The sequence below is a fragment of the Formica exsecta genome, unplaced genomic scaffold, assembly GCF_003651465.1.
Source record: "Formica exsecta isolate Colony F162 unplaced genomic scaffold, ASM365146v1 scaffold614, whole genome shotgun sequence".
NCBI classification, from domain to species: Eukaryota; Metazoa; Arthropoda; class Insecta; order Hymenoptera; family Formicidae; genus Formica; species Formica exsecta.
Genome location: NW_021853375.1, coordinates 1,641,041 through 1,659,796, shown reverse-complemented (window position 1 = coordinate 1,659,796; position 18,756 = coordinate 1,641,041). Strand labels below are relative to the sequence as shown.

The 18,756-nt window shown below is 32.5% G+C and overlaps 1 protein-coding gene across 9 annotated transcripts in view; it reads right to left on the bottom strand.

Annotated features, from left to right (window-relative positions):
* Positions 1-1,625: 1,625 nt before the first annotated feature.
* LOC115242683 (protein Skeletor, isoforms B/C) overlaps positions 1,626-18,756 on the bottom strand; it is a 75,298-nt gene continuing 58,167 nt past the window's right edge. For 8 of the 9 annotated variants that reach the window (XM_029819176.1, XM_029819180.1, XM_029819177.1 and 5 more), the window contains exons 5-12: positions 7,974-8,212; positions 7,362-7,542; positions 6,715-6,735; positions 6,253-6,613; positions 5,466-5,786; positions 4,781-4,904; positions 4,377-4,671; positions 1,626-4,197 (exon numbers count right to left, since the gene is read on the bottom strand). In XM_029819176.1, coding sequence (XP_029675036.1) covers positions 4,051-4,197; positions 4,377-4,671; positions 4,781-4,904; positions 5,466-5,786; positions 6,253-6,613; positions 6,715-6,735; positions 7,362-7,542; positions 7,974-8,212 — 1,689 coding nt within the window. In that variant the 3' untranslated portion in view covers positions 1,626-4,050. The remainder of the gene's footprint in view (positions 4,198-4,376; positions 4,672-4,780; positions 4,905-5,465; positions 5,787-6,252; positions 6,614-6,714; positions 6,736-7,361; positions 7,543-7,973; positions 8,213-18,756) is intronic. The other variant, XM_029819182.1, reaches the window with a different exon arrangement.

Sequence of the window (18,756 nt, the reverse complement as noted above, 5' to 3'; positions counted from 1 at the left end):
AATTGGAGGCCCAATTTTTTAAAATCATAAAAAAATATTTCAAGATTTGTTTTAACATCTTTAAATTATGATGTCCACATATTACTGATTTTTCTCGGAGATTAAAAAATCATAATTTAATAAATTCTTATCATAATCATCCTATCCCATCATTGATTCTTTTCTCTTCGTTAACTAACTCGGACTAATGATATCTCGCGTTTTCTTCTAGATATAGCTATGTATGTACAACATAGAGATATAGAGAAAAAAATAAGTATCGCTTATGTTGTTGCAATCGTCCCGAAATTGCCACATTCTACACACCACAAAAAAAATCTTTTGTGAGATGCAATATTTGCAAAGATATTGAGCGCAATATGATTCGACTTTATCGTATTCCATACATATTAACAATGCTTCTCAATTCTTGCTTAAATACAAAGTTTAAAATAATTATCCTCGATCTCTTATAACTATAATTATTCGTTTTACCGAGGAATTACAAGACCATTCGTATTTAAACGATCGTTTTTATAATATATTGTCGAAATTATTAGTCTGCGCATGTATACCCAAAGCTAGTTGTGTTTAATTTTGAAATGCATGAGTAATAAGGGGAGAAATAAAACGAAAATGCATAAGAAGTTTCTGCAATATCGCGTTAATTTTGTTAAACGTGAAATACTTTACGAGTGAACAGCGATATAAATGCAAAATAAATATTAATTACCAATACCAACCATTAATAATTGATTCATATTAATTATAGAACTTATATATATCGTATTATATAATACGATAATTGCTAATTTAAGTATTAGTGTTTGTGTTTTGAAAATAAATTGATATTATTATAAAATAATTGCAGTATACTTTCGATAATATCGCTTAAAATGTTTCGAAAAGCGAAAGTATAAAATCTAAAAAAAGGACATAAATTTGAAATGCAACAGAAAATATGCTAAAGATATTATTTCGAAACTTTTTTATAAAATCTATCTATTAATGCGATTATGTATCTAATTCTCGCCAGAATCCCGTTACTTATGGAAAATTGCGTAAACGTTCAATGTCCCATACGTGGTAATGCGATATATTTTGAGTTGCATTCTATCCCATTGCACACTTTCGTCGCTCTGCACATATCTTATACATATAGTAATCGTGCATGGATGGAAGCTTATAAGTAGACCGTTTTAGTATATGTTAATTTAAAGATAGAATCTAAAACTGTAAGAACATTACATGCTAAATATTACCGCTATTACAATTCGAAATCACGTTTGAAACTGTACAACATTGACGATATAGCCGCTCGCATGCTGTGCCGGATGACTAGTATTTTCAATTTAGTTTCCAGAAACGCTCTCGCGTAAATACGTTTCTTTTATCCCCTTGTTATACGTATTAATGTACCGTAATATAGCTGAAAAGTTTTCTTAGGATCTAAGCTATTATTTGTTACTTATGAACTAACAACTTGGGACGTTATCGGGCTGCTCCTGGAAAAATGGGAATGGGAAAAATGACATAAATTGAACATCATCATCGCGAGAACAAATAAAATTCTTGAACACGCAAATAGATTCGGCTTTAAGAAATATGTAGAAATTATTGATTTTTTCACAACTTTAACTTATTAATTTTTTTTGTCTGTATTTTAGAGACGTACATGAGAATTCTTTTTTGTTATATGTAATTTTTTTAAACAAAGTTTAAACAAGTAATGTTCTAAAGAAAAACATATACAAGGAAACTTTTGAAAAGAGAATCAATTATTTGTACTTATACTTGAGGTAAAGCTTATTAAATGTTTCAGCTTAACTTCATTAATTGCTGAAATTATAATAAAATTTTATTTGTACCTACAGTTTCTACGAATGATATATTTATCTATATGTTGTATGTATTATTGTCTCTATATATTATTATCTGTACATGTATTATGCGAATATGGAACACTTCACCTATGCGACTTACGACTTATTCTTTATTGCAGAATATAATACACGGTTTATAATTTGTCTCGTACATTTATAGAATCGAATGATTGATCCGTACATGTATAATTCGTTATGTAAATTTTCGAGCTTTAATTATATAATGATCAAAAGGAATAAAACACACAGCCATTTCTGGGAGCAGCCCGCTTCTATATTGGAAATCCTGCAAGTTGATAATTTATTATTGTCATTCACAGAAGTAGGAGTTTTATCCACTTACAAGCTAGAATCTGTTACTTTCAAAGGATTTTTTTTAGAAAAAAAAAACAGAGGAATGAAAAATATAGCGATAGTCTACATTTCGAGCAAAGATCTTTCGTTATTGATCTCTCAAAGATTGCTCTCAAGTATTGTCATATCGAAAATTCAGCGACACAAACATCGAGATTAAGTGTGTGTTCTTATTGTCATTTACTTACGTACACAGTAATTAGTACGAGGCCCTACTTAACGATCTTAACATTTCTTACGTCTCGTCCTTCGTAAAGCTATAGATAATGTAAGTTTCAGAGTTTTCTGTTCTGTATGTGTATGATATTTGTGTATATATATGCGCATGTAATTAAATACAGACTGGTCTTCGTGCGATAAGCAAGTAATTTTCTGCTGTAAATTTTGTGGACACCCCGGCACTTAGGAGCTGGACACATTAAAAATTTTTACGCGAGAAACGTATACTAAATTCACTACCCTAAATTGATTATGTATTCCGCTGATTTCTCTTGGCTGCATGTATCCCTTGCACGTTTCGCGGTTATTGATTATGATTATGAGTATATTTGCTACAGGCCGTTTTTCTTCATTGATAATTTTATACGCGCATGCTGCTTTCTTTTGTATAATTTGCGGAAAATTATTTTTTAATTCTACACACGAATGTGTAATGATAATTATGTCACTCTATAAAGAACGGCATAATTAAAATCGCATTAAATATTTGAAGAAACAGTTTTGAAAAACGGAGTTTCTTCTATAATATTTTCTAAAAATATAATATAAACTGTAGCTTTTTACCCATGTGCTATACGCTTCACGCACAAGAGACCAGTTCCAAAGTACTGCACGGTGTCCCTTTGCCGAGTGGGTCCTAATCCTTGTAATTAGAGACATTTATTTATCTGTACCCAAGGCACATTTTATACTTTCATTCCGTTTTAGGAAGATCCACACTCTATATAGTATATACATATTATAGCATTGTTACACGTATAGGGGATAGTTTGTAACCTGCATCGCCCTTAAGTATTACTTTTTGCTTTACTTTCTTGTACATAATTCACATTTTGTTAGCGATCCTCTCCCATTGACTATACTACGTATTATTGTCAAGTCGACAGCATTTATAAATGTACTTCTTACATACTATCGTCGATTTAAAGTTACATTAAGATCAACTATAGCTTTGTGCAAAATTTACATTGTACATGTACTGTTGATGCATATCTTCATCTCTCTTGCATCAAATTTTATATGTAGATGTAATTATATATGCTAACCAGCTCGCCCCAGATACTATTTTGACCAGATATCCTTCTCCTAATAATAAACCCCCGTTCGTTATTGTCAGAATTTCTTCGGTTATCCAGTCCTGATCGTAGTTATTGTCAGAATATCATTGATTAACCAGACCTGATCATAATTATTGTCAGAATTTCATTGGTTACCCAATTCCGATCATCATTATTGTCTCAGTTCGATTTTATATTGTTAAAGAATATTGAAATTTCGCGTCTCTGTGTACATGTCATACGTGTAAATGTGTATACATGTGTGTGTGTGTATATATATATATATTTGTATATGTATATGTATATGTATATATTATATATAATATATATCATATAATATGAAATATTTTGAATCTGATAGGTCTTAAAAATATTTTGCTAATCTTTTACCTTAAAAGTAAATCTCTTACATGCTAAATACTTTCTTACAACCTTGTATGTGTTTCGCCGATTTAACAATCGTGTATATAGTTTTCGTGATCTTAAATCGACCAGTTTTCATCATTATCTTTGTCTTCCGTCACTTGTTCCGCGTAAAAAGAAGAAAATCTAACGATTCATCTCGAGAATAAAAGGAGTGCGATGATAGACGTCACAAACGTCGTAAACACGGACAGAACTTGATTGACGCTGTTAATGTTTCCCTGCGACGAGTTTGAGTCAACAACATGGATCTTCCAGCCCAAATGGGTGTGCGTATAACACTGAAGAAGATATATAAAAGTTTAATAAAAGTTTTATATAACATGTTAAAAAGAAAACTTCGTAAAATCTAATAACTTTTGATGAAAAGCTATTTTTATACCATTGAAATAATTTATATCTTCGTGCAAATAATCGGTTGAATCTCTGTTCGACTTTTCCTTAAAATAAAAATTCGTACCTGATAGTAAACTAAGTCCGGTGTGTCTTGTTCTACGGTCCATACGAGCTTGGCAGGCTCACCCATGTTGCACTTGAGTTCGAGCGTGTCAAAGAAGCTCTTAAACGTTTCGTAGTTATCTGCGTTGTCCACCGTGGTGCGGACCCATTCGCAGTAACGGCCGGCTGCAGTCGGTTTGGGATATCCTTTGGAATCATATTTTACGCCAGCAAATACCTTTTCCTCCATTTGTTTCGCTTCAGACTTCTGTCCAAAACCACCCTCTGGACTGTCAGTTATGTAAAAGGGATGATACCTGTCGATGAACGTTACGCATCAATGTTGCGCGGGGATATTATAGCGATATAAATCTAATGTGTACGTATACTTTGAGATATGTCATCGCGAATGAGAATACAACTCACTTAGCAGGATTGGTCTCATCGTTTCCACCCTCCACGATAAAGGTATAAGTTTGACCTCGCACGACGGTGAGCTCTGGGATCAACAAGTCATTGATATACCACGCAATGCCCCAAGAGGGTGTACCTAGATTACAATAAAGATCAGCATAATTTTAAGCACTATTATATTAAGATTTTATGAATAAACAAAATCACACACACATACACACACAATAAACAATTTTAAGATTGTCATCATAATGTTCATGCTAATGTCTTTTAACATTATTCCTTTAAGCGATAGAAGAATAAAATAAATTTTATTCTTTGTGAGATTATTTTTTTCCTACAATATTGATTATATACAGAAAAAAACTATTAGAAATTGCTTTATAACATATTCATAATTCAAATATTTAAAAATCAGATGTAGATAGAAAGTATTCAAACTGTGTTATATATATAAAAAATATATAAGTAAATTTATTAATCCTTACATAAATCATATTTATTCGATTTAAAAGAACTTAATTTGAAAAATATATATATTTAAATTAAATTTTAATCTGGTCTTCACTATCGAGAAATTTTATGTACTATTAATATAGGACGTAGCCTTAATTGTTAAATAGAAAATAAAATATATAATAAAAATGAAATAAAAATAAAATATATAATTCTACAATATACACCATGAGCACAATACCTGTTATTCGCGAATATCCTTTTTTCGAACCAGTCGGTCCAATTCTAGCTTCGAAAGTATCCTTATCCGTAATAACAGCCGGTTTCCAGGCTTCGATCTCAGGAGTGTCCGGAATATTGTATAGGGAGTTTGTACACTCGTGGACATTGCTTGACGTAAAATCGATACGAATATCCTCAGTGGTCTTATCGAATCTCTCATGAGCATTGGCTTCGCCCCGTGCATTCAGAGATCCGATAGCAGCGATCACGCTCGTTTCGCTTTCCGGAATCATCTTGTCTTTCTCCGGTTCGTTGGTCCTCAGCGGCCGTGTATATGTAACTGAAATTGAAATAGATCGCACGATAAGCAATGATTATTCCCGTGTTTTGTGTTTTATTATATAATAAATTCTTCAATTTTAACTTAAATACCTCCAAAAATAATTTCATATTGATAGGAATATTGACAAATGGCATTTAAATAGTCGTCAATAATATTAAAGATCAATCAGTATATATAATTATACATATAAGCATTATTATAAAACAAATCTTTTAATAAAATTACAAATATGCACTTATTTGACGCTCTATTACTCTATAAAATTATAGAACACGCAAATTACTTATTGTCAATTTGTGTTACTATTGTTAATATTGACTCTTGTATCTGCGAGAAATCAATATTGAATCGTATAAAAAGTAAAATATCAAAGGGAATAAACGCGCAATTAGCCGCAATGGTATATTCCCTCTGTTTCTATCGCAATACCGTCATTTATTAAGTTTATACGATAGACATGTACCTGTTGTTATGCCATTCTTTCGTTCCCCGTGCACGAACATCACGTCATTTCTCCCGCCGACCCTCTTATCCGGACACACGCCCCTATTGCCGTCGCACTGAGCGATGTCCGACATGTAGTAATCCTCAGCGATGAATTTGCCGGTTTTATTATCGTATCCGATCACGACGACATCGCCGCCGATCATCTCGGCCTGGCCGTCTATACCCGACAGCCCGAACGCTACGTACTGGTCCTCCCTGATGCGGCCCGAGACCCGTATTTGTACATCCTCGCCCATCAGCTGCCACATCACTTGAACACGGCCCCCCAGCATCTCCTTGCAGTTGTTCACTGACTTGGGCGTCGGTGTGCTGCTTGTCTAAAAGAGGAAAGATCGCGACCTGTGATTTATGACTATCGGTGGATTATCGTCCGTCATATAGCAAAATCATCCGTGCATCGATCGTGCATTGTACTTACTGGATTGTACCACCACGGCGGCTGCTCCATTTGAAAATCGAGAGCGATGTCATTAATAAATTGAGATCATTGAATTTAATATAGTGATATAATGAGCGAATTTAAATAATATAAATGTGATAATGGTTTTGTTATATACATATAAAAGATACACAAATTAAGGGGGCATAACCGTTTAAAACCTCGAAAAATGAGTACATTTTTTTAGATTTTTTTTGCAGCGCGACGACTTGATAAAAATTTTTAATTTTTTTTACAATATTAATGCAATATTATTAACTAAACAAATAAAATTTTTTACGGTCCCCTTAAGTAATTATTATAATAAAATTTACGGCCCTTTGGTATATTATTTAAGAGATACGCAGCTGTCTAAAAATAATCAAAAGCAAAAACCAACACGAGTTTCATTAAACTTTAAATATTAACGGTGCAATTACCACGTGTATTTTATCAAGTAAAAACGTAAATGTCCCTCTTCACAGTGTATTCAATACGTCTGTATAACATAAAACGAAGCTTTTCATCGTGTCGCTCAAAGTCGCGTTTATTATCGTTTCATAGTTGGACGTTAATGAGGGTACGTAAGGTACCAAAGTTCGGAACGTATATCAAGCCGGCGGATTGAAGAACTCATTTTAGTTTACCGTAATTTTCGTCTGGCCGAGAGCCGGAGGAACGTCGACGTCCCTTGGAATTAGAACATGGCCGAAATTGTGTCTGTATTCAACGCACCATACCGCAAGCCAGTCGATGTCGTACACTGTCAAGTTTCCCGGCAAGACGATCTCAATGTCCTCCCCTTGGTATCCTCTCAATGGTGCCAAGCTGTCCGTGAACGAGATTAATAATATCATCTCGATAAGTCGAATAATGTTTTAAATTAAAATACAAGCCCAATTTTCTTTTTTCTATTGTCGAAATATTCCATTTTTCAATATAATTTAATGTTTAAGATAATATTATTTCCTCAAAATATATATAAAAATGTAAACGAAGAGAATAACTTATATATTAATAATATTGGTTGAAGTTTATTACATGATTTTGATGAACTTTCACAAATAAATAATCTTATCAATTAAAATCGCATAATCAAAATGGTACAATTCATTTATTTACTCCCAGTATAATTTATTATATTATGCCAAAAACATAAGTAATTATTAGTTTGTAAATCAATGATAATATATATATAAATTTCATGCGCAAATTATAATTTATTTATCATTTATTTCATCGTTTATATTTCAACTGACCTGCCCATTTCATTGGGGACCTTGATACCAAAATGACTGGGTTCCGTACCATTGCCAACCCAGAAGTAAGCGTCCGGGCCACCACCGTCGTAATGCAAATTCGGAATATAGATGGTTTTACTATCGAGAATACTGATATTACCGCTGCGGAGACCGTGCGCCAATCTCGAAAACTCGGGAAGTACTTGCAGTTTTGGTACTTTCAAATCGAGCGGTATGAAGACGTCGCCGAAATCAACCTGAAATATACAACATAGATATTTATTTTACATATCTATTATACACACATAAAAAAAGCTCACTAACTCCTTACAAATAAAATTACTTTCGCAGCTTTACTAAATTTTTTACACCCTCAAATATTAAATTTGATTTATTATTTTATTTGTCATTTATTTTTATTAATGTTAATAATAAATTTATTAATTAAAATTTTTTATTTTAGCTGTAAGTAAAATTTGCAAAAGGCATTTTTATAATTCTAGACAAAATCAAAAGGAGCTATATCGTGGATCTCTATGATAGTGCAGTAATGATCATACAAAAGTATTTTTAATGTAAAAATTTTTTACATTAAAAAAGAACATCAAATTTTATTTCGATTATATATTAAAAAATTTTACGGTCTTTGAAATTGGAATTATTTTACCAAAAACGTCCCGACAAACTCGCTAATTTATCCTCCTAAAGATATGCTTTTACACCCCCGCAGTGTCGTCGAAAGAGTCGATCTATCATCCCCGGCGTTCGAGTTGACGTACCGATGAGGGGTTTCGGCTCGTTTATATTCCAAGTTCCGTCAAACGTCTCAACGTCTGAGAAGAGGAAGTCGAGAAAAGAGAGGAGAAATATGGAAAGAGAGAGAAAGACAGAAAGTAAAGAAGCGAGTTATCGGTCGAAGATTCGTAAAATCCGAGAAACGGATTCCACCCTCCTTCGTATAGCGAACGGGGGCTGCATCCGTTCTCCTTCTCCAGGGAGCGTTTTATGGGAGAAAATTCAACGTTCGCGCGACGATTTCTCAACTCATTCCAAAACCTCGAACAAATCTATTCGTGAATGGCAAAATAGCGAGCTTCTATTATACTCAGCCTTCCTCGAACGGATTTTCCTCGTTTTCTGTCTCGCGAGAATAAAAAATTTAAAAAAAAAGAAAAAAAAAAAAAAAAAAAAAAAAGGAAAATCCTCTTTTACATATAAAAGTTTTCCTACATAAGCAAACTTTGCTATCAAGTTTTCAAGATCAAATCTTTTATAATTTTATTTAGAAGATAATAAATTTTCAATATTTATTAATAAAATGTAGTGCATAATTTTATTTTGAAATAATAATAAAAATTACATTTTCTTACGTAACCATTAAAATCGCATTACAATAAAGTATAATTCACATGCAAAATGTTTATATACTTTTTTTTTGTCACTCAAAAAATCTATGTTAAGCACATTGTATTGAAAACTTCTAAGATTAATATAAATTTAAGAATTGTTATTATTAATATTAGATAAAGTTTTTACACATTTAAGTCTTGTATATCTAAAGAAGAAAATTCTATGCGCCGCAGAGTTATATTATATATAATGATATGTGTATCATTATTATCTATCACATTTGCATATTTTGCACACTTGACTTTGTAGATTCGATGAAACTAGCTTTTTCAATAATTCAATCGTAATAAAATTATGCACTATCATTCACGGAAATTAAAATAGAAATATCGTAATCACCGGTTAAGAATCTCGTCACTTACAATTCTACATTTCAATTATGATCAGTAATTGGCTAATTAAAATTAAAATGGATTTAATTGTGGACTGCTGAAACAGAAATTGGATAAATGATAGTGCCTCCGCGAGAAATTAAATCAGGAAGATGTTGTATGCTAGAAGAGAGAGGAGCCCCGCAGTTGGTAAATAGTTCGCTAACTAAGATTACGTCTTTGAAATCGCGATGCGCCATGATTTTCTCTGGAAACAGCTTCGCGAGGAATATGCTCTGAAAGTTATACGGAGTACATTTTACAGAATTCTGCGTGTGGTATATACAAATCAACAGAACGCGCAGAAGTTTCTTCGGTTTTGCAGAAGTCTCTTTGTGCGATGTACGGCCGTGCGGCAATTTCATTTCTAACAGGCACAACTGGCAAAGTGGCTGGAAAATTTAACATTTGCATGCACCCGCGCCATAATTTACATTTCCATTTGCGAGGAATACTTTACTCCTGTGCATTCTCTAAAGTTTAGAAACTCCTCAATTCTGTAATTAATTCCCTTTTGCCGACGTCGATCACCCTCCTTAACAAATTATCAGACATGTCCCAAATTGAGCTTTGTCGTCGACAAAATTTAAATTTTGGTATTACAAAGATTATACTATTATATATAGATTATATATAGACTATTATAAAGATTATTATTACTCAGGAAATAAAAGTTATAAATACAAATACTAACTAATAATAAAATATCTCTAATGTTATATTATACAATTATGAGGTATAATTAATAATTTAAATTATACCTCAAATTCAAATATATATATATATATATATATATATTTGAATTTCGCTCTGTCTGTATCTTCCCATCTAATTCATATAATCTACAAATTAAATGCTTAACTATATCCTTAATTGCACGTATATACAAGCTATTAATTGCTAATTAATTCACAGTTGATTCTAGATTTTACGCGGCTCTTTATGGCAACAATTCTACAAGTAGTGGATCTCTCAATTTCTCACGGATCGTTTTGGAGCTAAGCAACGACACACGCAGCCGCGCACTAATTTCATCATTAATAATAATTATTATCGACGAGTTGGGACCGACTCCCACGAGACTGCAAAATTTGCATGCGCATTAATCCCATTTCGTTTAAGGGCTCGTCAATCATATCTCCCTCGCCTAGCTGATGGTTCAGTGTACGAGTCCAGAAATGTTCTATACGAATGAGCCGCGAAACGGGCTTAATGGCATTTTGAATAGAGCCATACTTAAAATCGGCCCTCCAGCTAGACTCGTTTATTATAATCGGAGAGAGACTATACGCATCTAATACTATTATAAAGCATTTGAAAGTATATAATAATCTCGTTATAAAACGTATCGAGATTAATTTAAACTTTTTTTATCTAGAAAGTAGATCTGACATTTCTGATCAATTAGTAAAATCAGCTAAAAATTAAAATAAAATAAAGAGTCTATAAACAATTGATATCAATAAACTTATAAAAATAATAAGAAAATTGGAATGTTTTGCGATATCATTGTAATTTATTGCAACAAATATTTTGCAGAGCAATTGTACTTTTTAATGATTATATTTGTCAAATAATCTAACAAAGAAAACTAAAATATAACATATTATATTATTTTTATTGCAAAATTATATCTGTTTGTCATAACATAGTTTCTCCAATAATTTTAGAGTATATATATAATTGATAATAATCACGAGTACTGCAAGTTCTGAAAACTAAATTTATGTTGGCAGAACTTTAATTGATTCCGGAGACTGCGGTAATCGCTCTTTGTAACAGAATGACAAGAAATTACTCTGTTCAGCGACATTAACATCCTACGCGTCGACGTGTATATCGGCAATAAATTTGATAACACCTACACAGTTCCTTCCTTAATTACCTATAGTCACTGATATTAAACGGTGAGACAGGATGAACACGCGAATATTTTTTGTTCACTAAAATAAACGCCCACCTGACATGTTGATTCCCGTTCGACGTCATAGCTTTTTTTATAAATAAAATGTAATTCATAAAATATAGTCTCCCAAGCGCACGGATAATACAATGCGTTCCAAAAAAATTCTCGGCGTTGAAAATAAGGCATGAATATATCGGAAAAATGCAATATTTCCACGTTTAATTCCAACGATTTCGCGATTATTTTTCATTTCTTTGATATTGTTTTATTTATGTTGAACGATCTACAGGAAATAATGCTGTGCGATTCAAAGAATTTTTATAAAACTGGAACAAATTCGCGCTTCTCGGAACAGTATAATCAACATTTATATAGTCGGCAGAAAAAAAAATGTCTGATATACAATCGATAAATTATCATTTATCAGACTATTTTTTAAATTTATATGAATAATTTGTGCAATAAGTATTATATAATTAGATAAAATGAAATATTTAGCAACGAGAGAAACTATTCAGTACGCAATTTCGTGTGTATTTCTTTCCATTGTAAAACGCGTAACGATACATTCGTATATTACAACCAGATTATCAAATAACCGACTGTTACCGGAATTTTAAATCCACTTGCTACAGATTCAATTGCCTAGATATTGGAATACATGGTATCACTCGATAACTAAATATTGCCAATAATTAAGTGAGCGGCACTCAAGTCAAGTGTACCCTCAAAAAAATCTGCGCGAATATCGAAGCGAATTATAATTCATATTATGATGACTATAATTGTGCAAAGTAATTTTCATACAGCTTGAAAAGCGGACTAATAAATTTATAGAGTGAGAATATATGTATGAAACTGAATTATACTCTACTTTATTACAATTTATTCTATTTTCTAACGGAATAAACTTTGTAAACTCAAATTTATCAGTTTACTAATTAAATGTATAAAGTTTTAAAAACTCGCGTAAATATATAGACGCGCATTTAACTGAAAGTTACAGCATTAGACAAAACAATAGTGTAATTGATTTTCTTAAGAGAAATTGAAAAAATAAAATTTAAAGTTGCAAAAGTCAATTTAAATAAATTTTTTCTTGTGTTCTCTTTACAAAAAAAAAAATATTAATCCGCTTTTGCATTTTTGAATTGCCAGTCAAGATCAAAACTCGGTTCTTGATCGTAAAATCGACGTTCCATTAATTTTCACAAAAGACCGATACGAGAGTATTGACTAGATCGGTGGGGGTAGCATTTTTGAAGAATTTACAAGAGTAGCTCCTCAAAATTTTATTTGACTATCTGCCGTCTAATCTTTCCGTGATGGTTTTCTCGAGAAAGTGCTAACTTGACACTAGTTTTGATCCGATTGCCTGCGACTGCTACAAGGGGGATGTATATCTGTCGGTCTATAAACTGGAACGCGATGATGTGCGGGGTTCCTCGTCAATCCGATACCTTTGATGTAGCCGGCCCCCGAGGTTTCGAGCTCGGAGTCGCTGCAACGCTCCCTTCTCCCTAATAGACTGTTTATCTCGTAAGCTCAGATTTAGATTCGGATTAGGGGCTATTATGCGAGCTTCCGTAAGAGAGCGCGTGTGCGTCTGCCAGGACGCTATTGTACAATAAAGACTAAAACACTATATTGTATACTTATATACGTCTTACTTTATATATTTTTATAATATAAAAATAGTCATATATTGTGTGTGTGTGAGAATTTAAATTTTTATGCGAAACTACTTAAAAATTACCCGAATTATTCAATTAAACGACGATTTAACTTGTTAGAAGAGAGTTATTCTGTATATTTTCTAAGTTTCATATTTTCTGACGCGGTAAATACAAAAAATTTGTCCAAAAAATCGATAAAATGCGCGAAATTATGTGTAAATTCAATCGTGAAAAATTGCGAGATTGTCTTGGATGCTCTTGATTAAAGCATCAGATTAATGTGAGCTCGCTGTACTCGCTTGTAGCGAATGTTGCGGCTACCGTGATTTTCGTGCATATCTAAAAGCCCACGAAAATTTTTAAAATACTTTTAAATTAAATAATTGATATAAACGTAAACTCTTCTTTTTCCTCTCCATTTTGAACGAATTAATCTATGCCATTTAAATATCTCTTTAGACAAAAATAATTTTTTAATTTTTTGTAAGAAGAATATAAAGTTCATATTTTTAAAAAATACAAATATGTTTAATATCCAACAAATGTTGATTAATAGCTTTTTATTAATTTTTCTATATTAAAAATTTCTTAAAGACATTTATGAAATTTTATTAGCTTCTTGTTACAACTTTAGAACAATTAACATTATTAGCTTTCTCTTTCTCTCTCTCTCTCTCTCTCTCTCTCTCTCTCTGATAAAAATAAATTATTAGAAAGTAAGTTATTAGAAAGAAAAAGATAGATTTTTTCAAGAGTTATCGTCCTCAATATAATTCCATCATTAATAATTATTTAAATCGACGTATTTCAGATTCAGCATTCAAAAATACTTTAAAAAAAATGAAAAAACAAAGAATACTATTTTGTATAATATATTAAGTCCATTCCAATTTGTAGTTTTCTCTATTTTTTCTTGACGCATTATTTACATAATATATTTCTACATGCAATTATATTATTTATTACGTTTCATTAAATTACACCCCAAAATTTATTTTATAAACATAGAATATTAATAACCAATTTGATTGATACTTTCAATCAAAAATAGTGAAATGTCATAATAAGCATCAATATCCGCCTTCGTTCGGGAACATAAAATATAATATATAACGCATCTCTATCTTTTCTCTTGCGTACATATTACGGGGGAATACATCTTTTCGTCTTTCCCCCCCCACGCAATTGGGATCTGTGCGTTGCTGATACACCCGTTATAACCCGTGGGTGGCTACTCGAGCAGTCGATATTCAATCAAATAAATCCCCCTAACAAACTGGAGAGTCACGGATAGCATCGAGAAACAATTGGAGAAGGGGAAAGGGAGATAAAGCGGGGTAGCGAGTCGATGAGAGAGAGAGAGAGAGAGAGGCAGAATGAAAGAGAAAAATAGAGAAAGAGAAGAGGGAGAACAGAGACGGGAAAAGAAATGGATGATTACGAGGGGAGAAGGGGGCATTACGTATCGCGAAGATTCCGGTTCCGAACCGAAGCTGTATATTATTTTAGCGCCTTATCAGATCCGTGTATTATCCCTCAGTTGCACAGGGGCGTCGTTCCCTACAATATAATCGCCCCCTGTCGCGAGACGCACGTCCTTTCGGAAATTGAGACATCGGCGCCTCGTTAAATGATGCAATAGTGTCATCCAATAGTAGCGACCATTTCACCGAATAACTGCAGCGAAGACGTTTGTGACAATGCATTTATAGCTTCTGCAACTATCATTCTTCTGCACCTACCGTTTCTCAAGAATCGGTAATATTATTACACGATTGTAGTAATAATAGTGTTCATAGTCTAAAATCGATCCTTCGCGTGTAAGGAAAGTATAAAAAAATTGAGCGAGATATAAATAACACAATAAGATAAGAAGATAAAAAAATAGAAAAAAATTGAACTACAAAAAAATATAAAAAAATACTTATATAAAGAAAAATTAGAAAAAAAGAAAGGTTAAATTAGAGCTCTAAAAATAAAACTAGAATTAATATAGATTAGAAAAAGATAATAACTATTGAATATATGTATAAAAGTACATGTAACTTCGAAATTGATTGATTTTTTTAAAAAGTGGGTACTACATTTTTATTGATTCTACGCTAACTTCCCAAAATCAACATTAACAGACCAGTTAAAAAAATATTGTTTGCTAAGATTTTTTTGCTAGATAAAAGCTGTTTCACTAAATTAATATATCTTCTAAATTTTCATTCTTTTAAATAAATCTCACACTTTTTTTCTTATCTTATCTTATTTAAGCTTTATTTGTCAAGATCTGTCAGTGTTATCGTACTATTAAAATTTTCAACAATACTTTCTCGTGATTACGGCAGTACCTATTGAAAAGATGTAAGATGTTTTACGAATTATGTAGAAAAGTGTCAAATGATATCATCGTTCGATAAGGGTGAAATTCACATTGAAAGCACGATCTTTGTGTAAACGTGTATCACCTTGCTTAACAAGATCGAAACGTATCCTTTTACGAGCGTTCTATAGAATCCCAATTCAAAGTCGGAGGACGAGCAATTGGCAAGAAGGCGAATCAAGAGAGAGGGAAGACAGGGTGATAGAGATAGCAGGTTGAAATTCGAACTAAAAAAGGCCCTCTATTCGCGAGATCGTTGAACTTTAAGTAGGTGATAAATTAAACGACCCCTCTGCACCCTCCTCCCTTTTCCCTCCTCTCTCCGTAATACGTCTATATCTTAGCCGCCAGATTTAATGGAGTTTTTTTTCAACCAGAAGTTTTACTATCCCGCGGATAAGCTCTTGTTAAATATGTTCCGCTGGGCCAGTCTAATTACGCGGATTTCGAGCATCGTTCAAAAATTCACTTTCAGAGGGATATTCGAGGAAGTATAACGAATAAATTGACTCGAGCTTTCATCTACAAAGACAAATGTCTGCAAAATACAAACATCAATGAAACGTCACGCATTTGTTAGCTAAAAGATAAAGACTAAATATCAAAATGCCAATAATTACATTCCATATCACAACAATAATTATTCGCCAAACAAATATCGTTTGTTAATTTCGAGCTTGAGCAGCTTAAAATGTTAACGTCAACAAAATTCTCTCACCGTGTTAAAAAAAAAGTGAAGAATATAATTAGTGATTTTTATCGGGATCTGTGTTAAGTTACGAGTTTTTGAACAAGAGAATGAAGCGAGTAGATATTAAAATGACACCCTCTTTTATTCTACGTATTAGGTAAAAAATTAACACTTTTTGAATATATAATTATTCTACGACACACTTTGATAGAGAATTTAACTTTTATATTAAGTATTCAGAGCAATATCAATGCATAAAAAATAAGTCAAGATAATCGCGATTTTTTTTGCGTTCTACAAAAATATTCTTCTTTCGCAACTTTTAAATATGACTAGACCACCCTCCCAGCCCTAAGGTAGTCTACGACAATATTAGTAGCAGTTGCCCATCCATCCCTCTGTAATACGAATGACGAAACTTTCCCGGCGACAGAAGGACCGGTGGGCGGTCCTCCGGGATACCTGGAACTTTCGCAAGCTCTCGTCCAATCGGCGTGTTGGAAAGCGAGGAAGGTAGATAGAGAGACAGTGCTAGAGGATATAAAGAGGGTTGCAGAAGAGGAACTATCCCCTGGCAGGTTGAGGAAACAGAAAGCTTTTTCGCCAGATAAAAAGATGATAAATGATAACTTTTGTTATGAAATACGCAATTATGATTATAGATGCTTTATTTGCATTTCGTTTTTTGCGCGTATTTTGTTTTCAATTAACTTTATATGAGCGTTTTGTGCAATTCTCGCACCGACAATCTTTTTAATGTGCGTATTCGATATTTGTTTACAGAAATAGGTCAACAACGATATGTGTGTGTGAGTATCGTTTTTGGAAACATTACTTCGCTTAATATAAATAATTGCACAACAGCATTATTAATAATACACTGAACGTAATTTCTCATTAATTCTGAAATATGCAAATAGAGGTTTCACAATAGTACAAACAAAAACATAATGCACTCTACGCGATATCTCACGTTAAAAAAAAAAAAAAATTATAGCATAGCAAAGTATAAAGCAATGATATTTGTTTCAAATACTAATTGCTGAACGAGGTAGCGTTTTTCTCTCAATTAGAGACTCTTGTTTTTTCTCAAGAAGAAAAAAATACCATGTCTACTTATCAGATAGAAAAAGTGGAATTTATATTATTAAAATTATATATTCATACAGATAAAAAACTACTTAATTTACCGTTTGTTGTTGGAAGCTATTTTGGTAACAAAGTTTCGTAACGAATATATGTATCACTGCTTTCTTTACGTTTTTGGATATTTTTATGAAAAATGGTAAATAATAACTACGCGAAGAATCATCTCTTAAACAGACGGTTGCTATTTACCGCGCTGGAAGATCTTCCGAAACTGTTTTGTACGTCAGCTACTTCGATTTATCCATCGAGTTTCCATTGATACCCAGAGCGTTGCATGGTCGTGTGTACGTCAGTGCATCGCTGTGTATTTAAGATACAATCTGATACATCGGCATACATCAGCTGAAATATACACCCACGAAGACGAGTCAATACGTAGGTGATGTTAAAATGGCGCACGAGATATTTAATGCCCTTCGACCTTTCCGTCGAGATTACACGTATACTCTGCACAATTGACTTTGAAGTCGCTGATATTAGATCTGATTAAATGAGATTCAATTTATTACATGCCCTTTCCCTCTCTATAGACTCTTTCAGATTGAAGTCTTCTCGAAATATTTACGCGCGTGTACCCATTTATTATTAAAATAATAAAAAATACATAATAAAATATATAATTAAAGATTTTTTAAAAACGCGGAAAATATAACCAAAAATAGTAATATATAAATTTAAACACGCGTGCCCACGCGCGATAAGATCACGTATAAAAGTTAATAAATTAAATACGATGATTCTAATCGTACACAGAGATTGAATGCGTTATTGTGGAAAAAACCGTTATCGTAATATTCCTTCATATTTTTTGAGTGTAGAAGTGATTGGATACGAGAAACATAATAGATAAAAATATAAAAATAATTATTTTTTTAACATATGAAATTTTGAAGTGCGATTTATTTCGTTCAAACGTTTAAAGTGAGGTTTAGACATATCGAGAAGATTATAGTTAAAGGATGCTGTCATATATATTTCGTTTAATGTAAGACAAAGTAATAGACGTTACGACAGAAATCAAATTATTGTAGTTTAAGCGATATGTGCGTATAGAATTATAAAGATAAGTTTCAGCTTGAATGATAAATATAGTTGTCAATCAACTTTGGAAACTGTGTAATCGGAATCGTTTGTTCCTCCGGAAAATGCCGTCTTCTCGATCAAAAGCTCCGACCTTCGGAAACAAACTCCTGGCCTTCGACCTCGACATCGAGACCATTGGGAGCG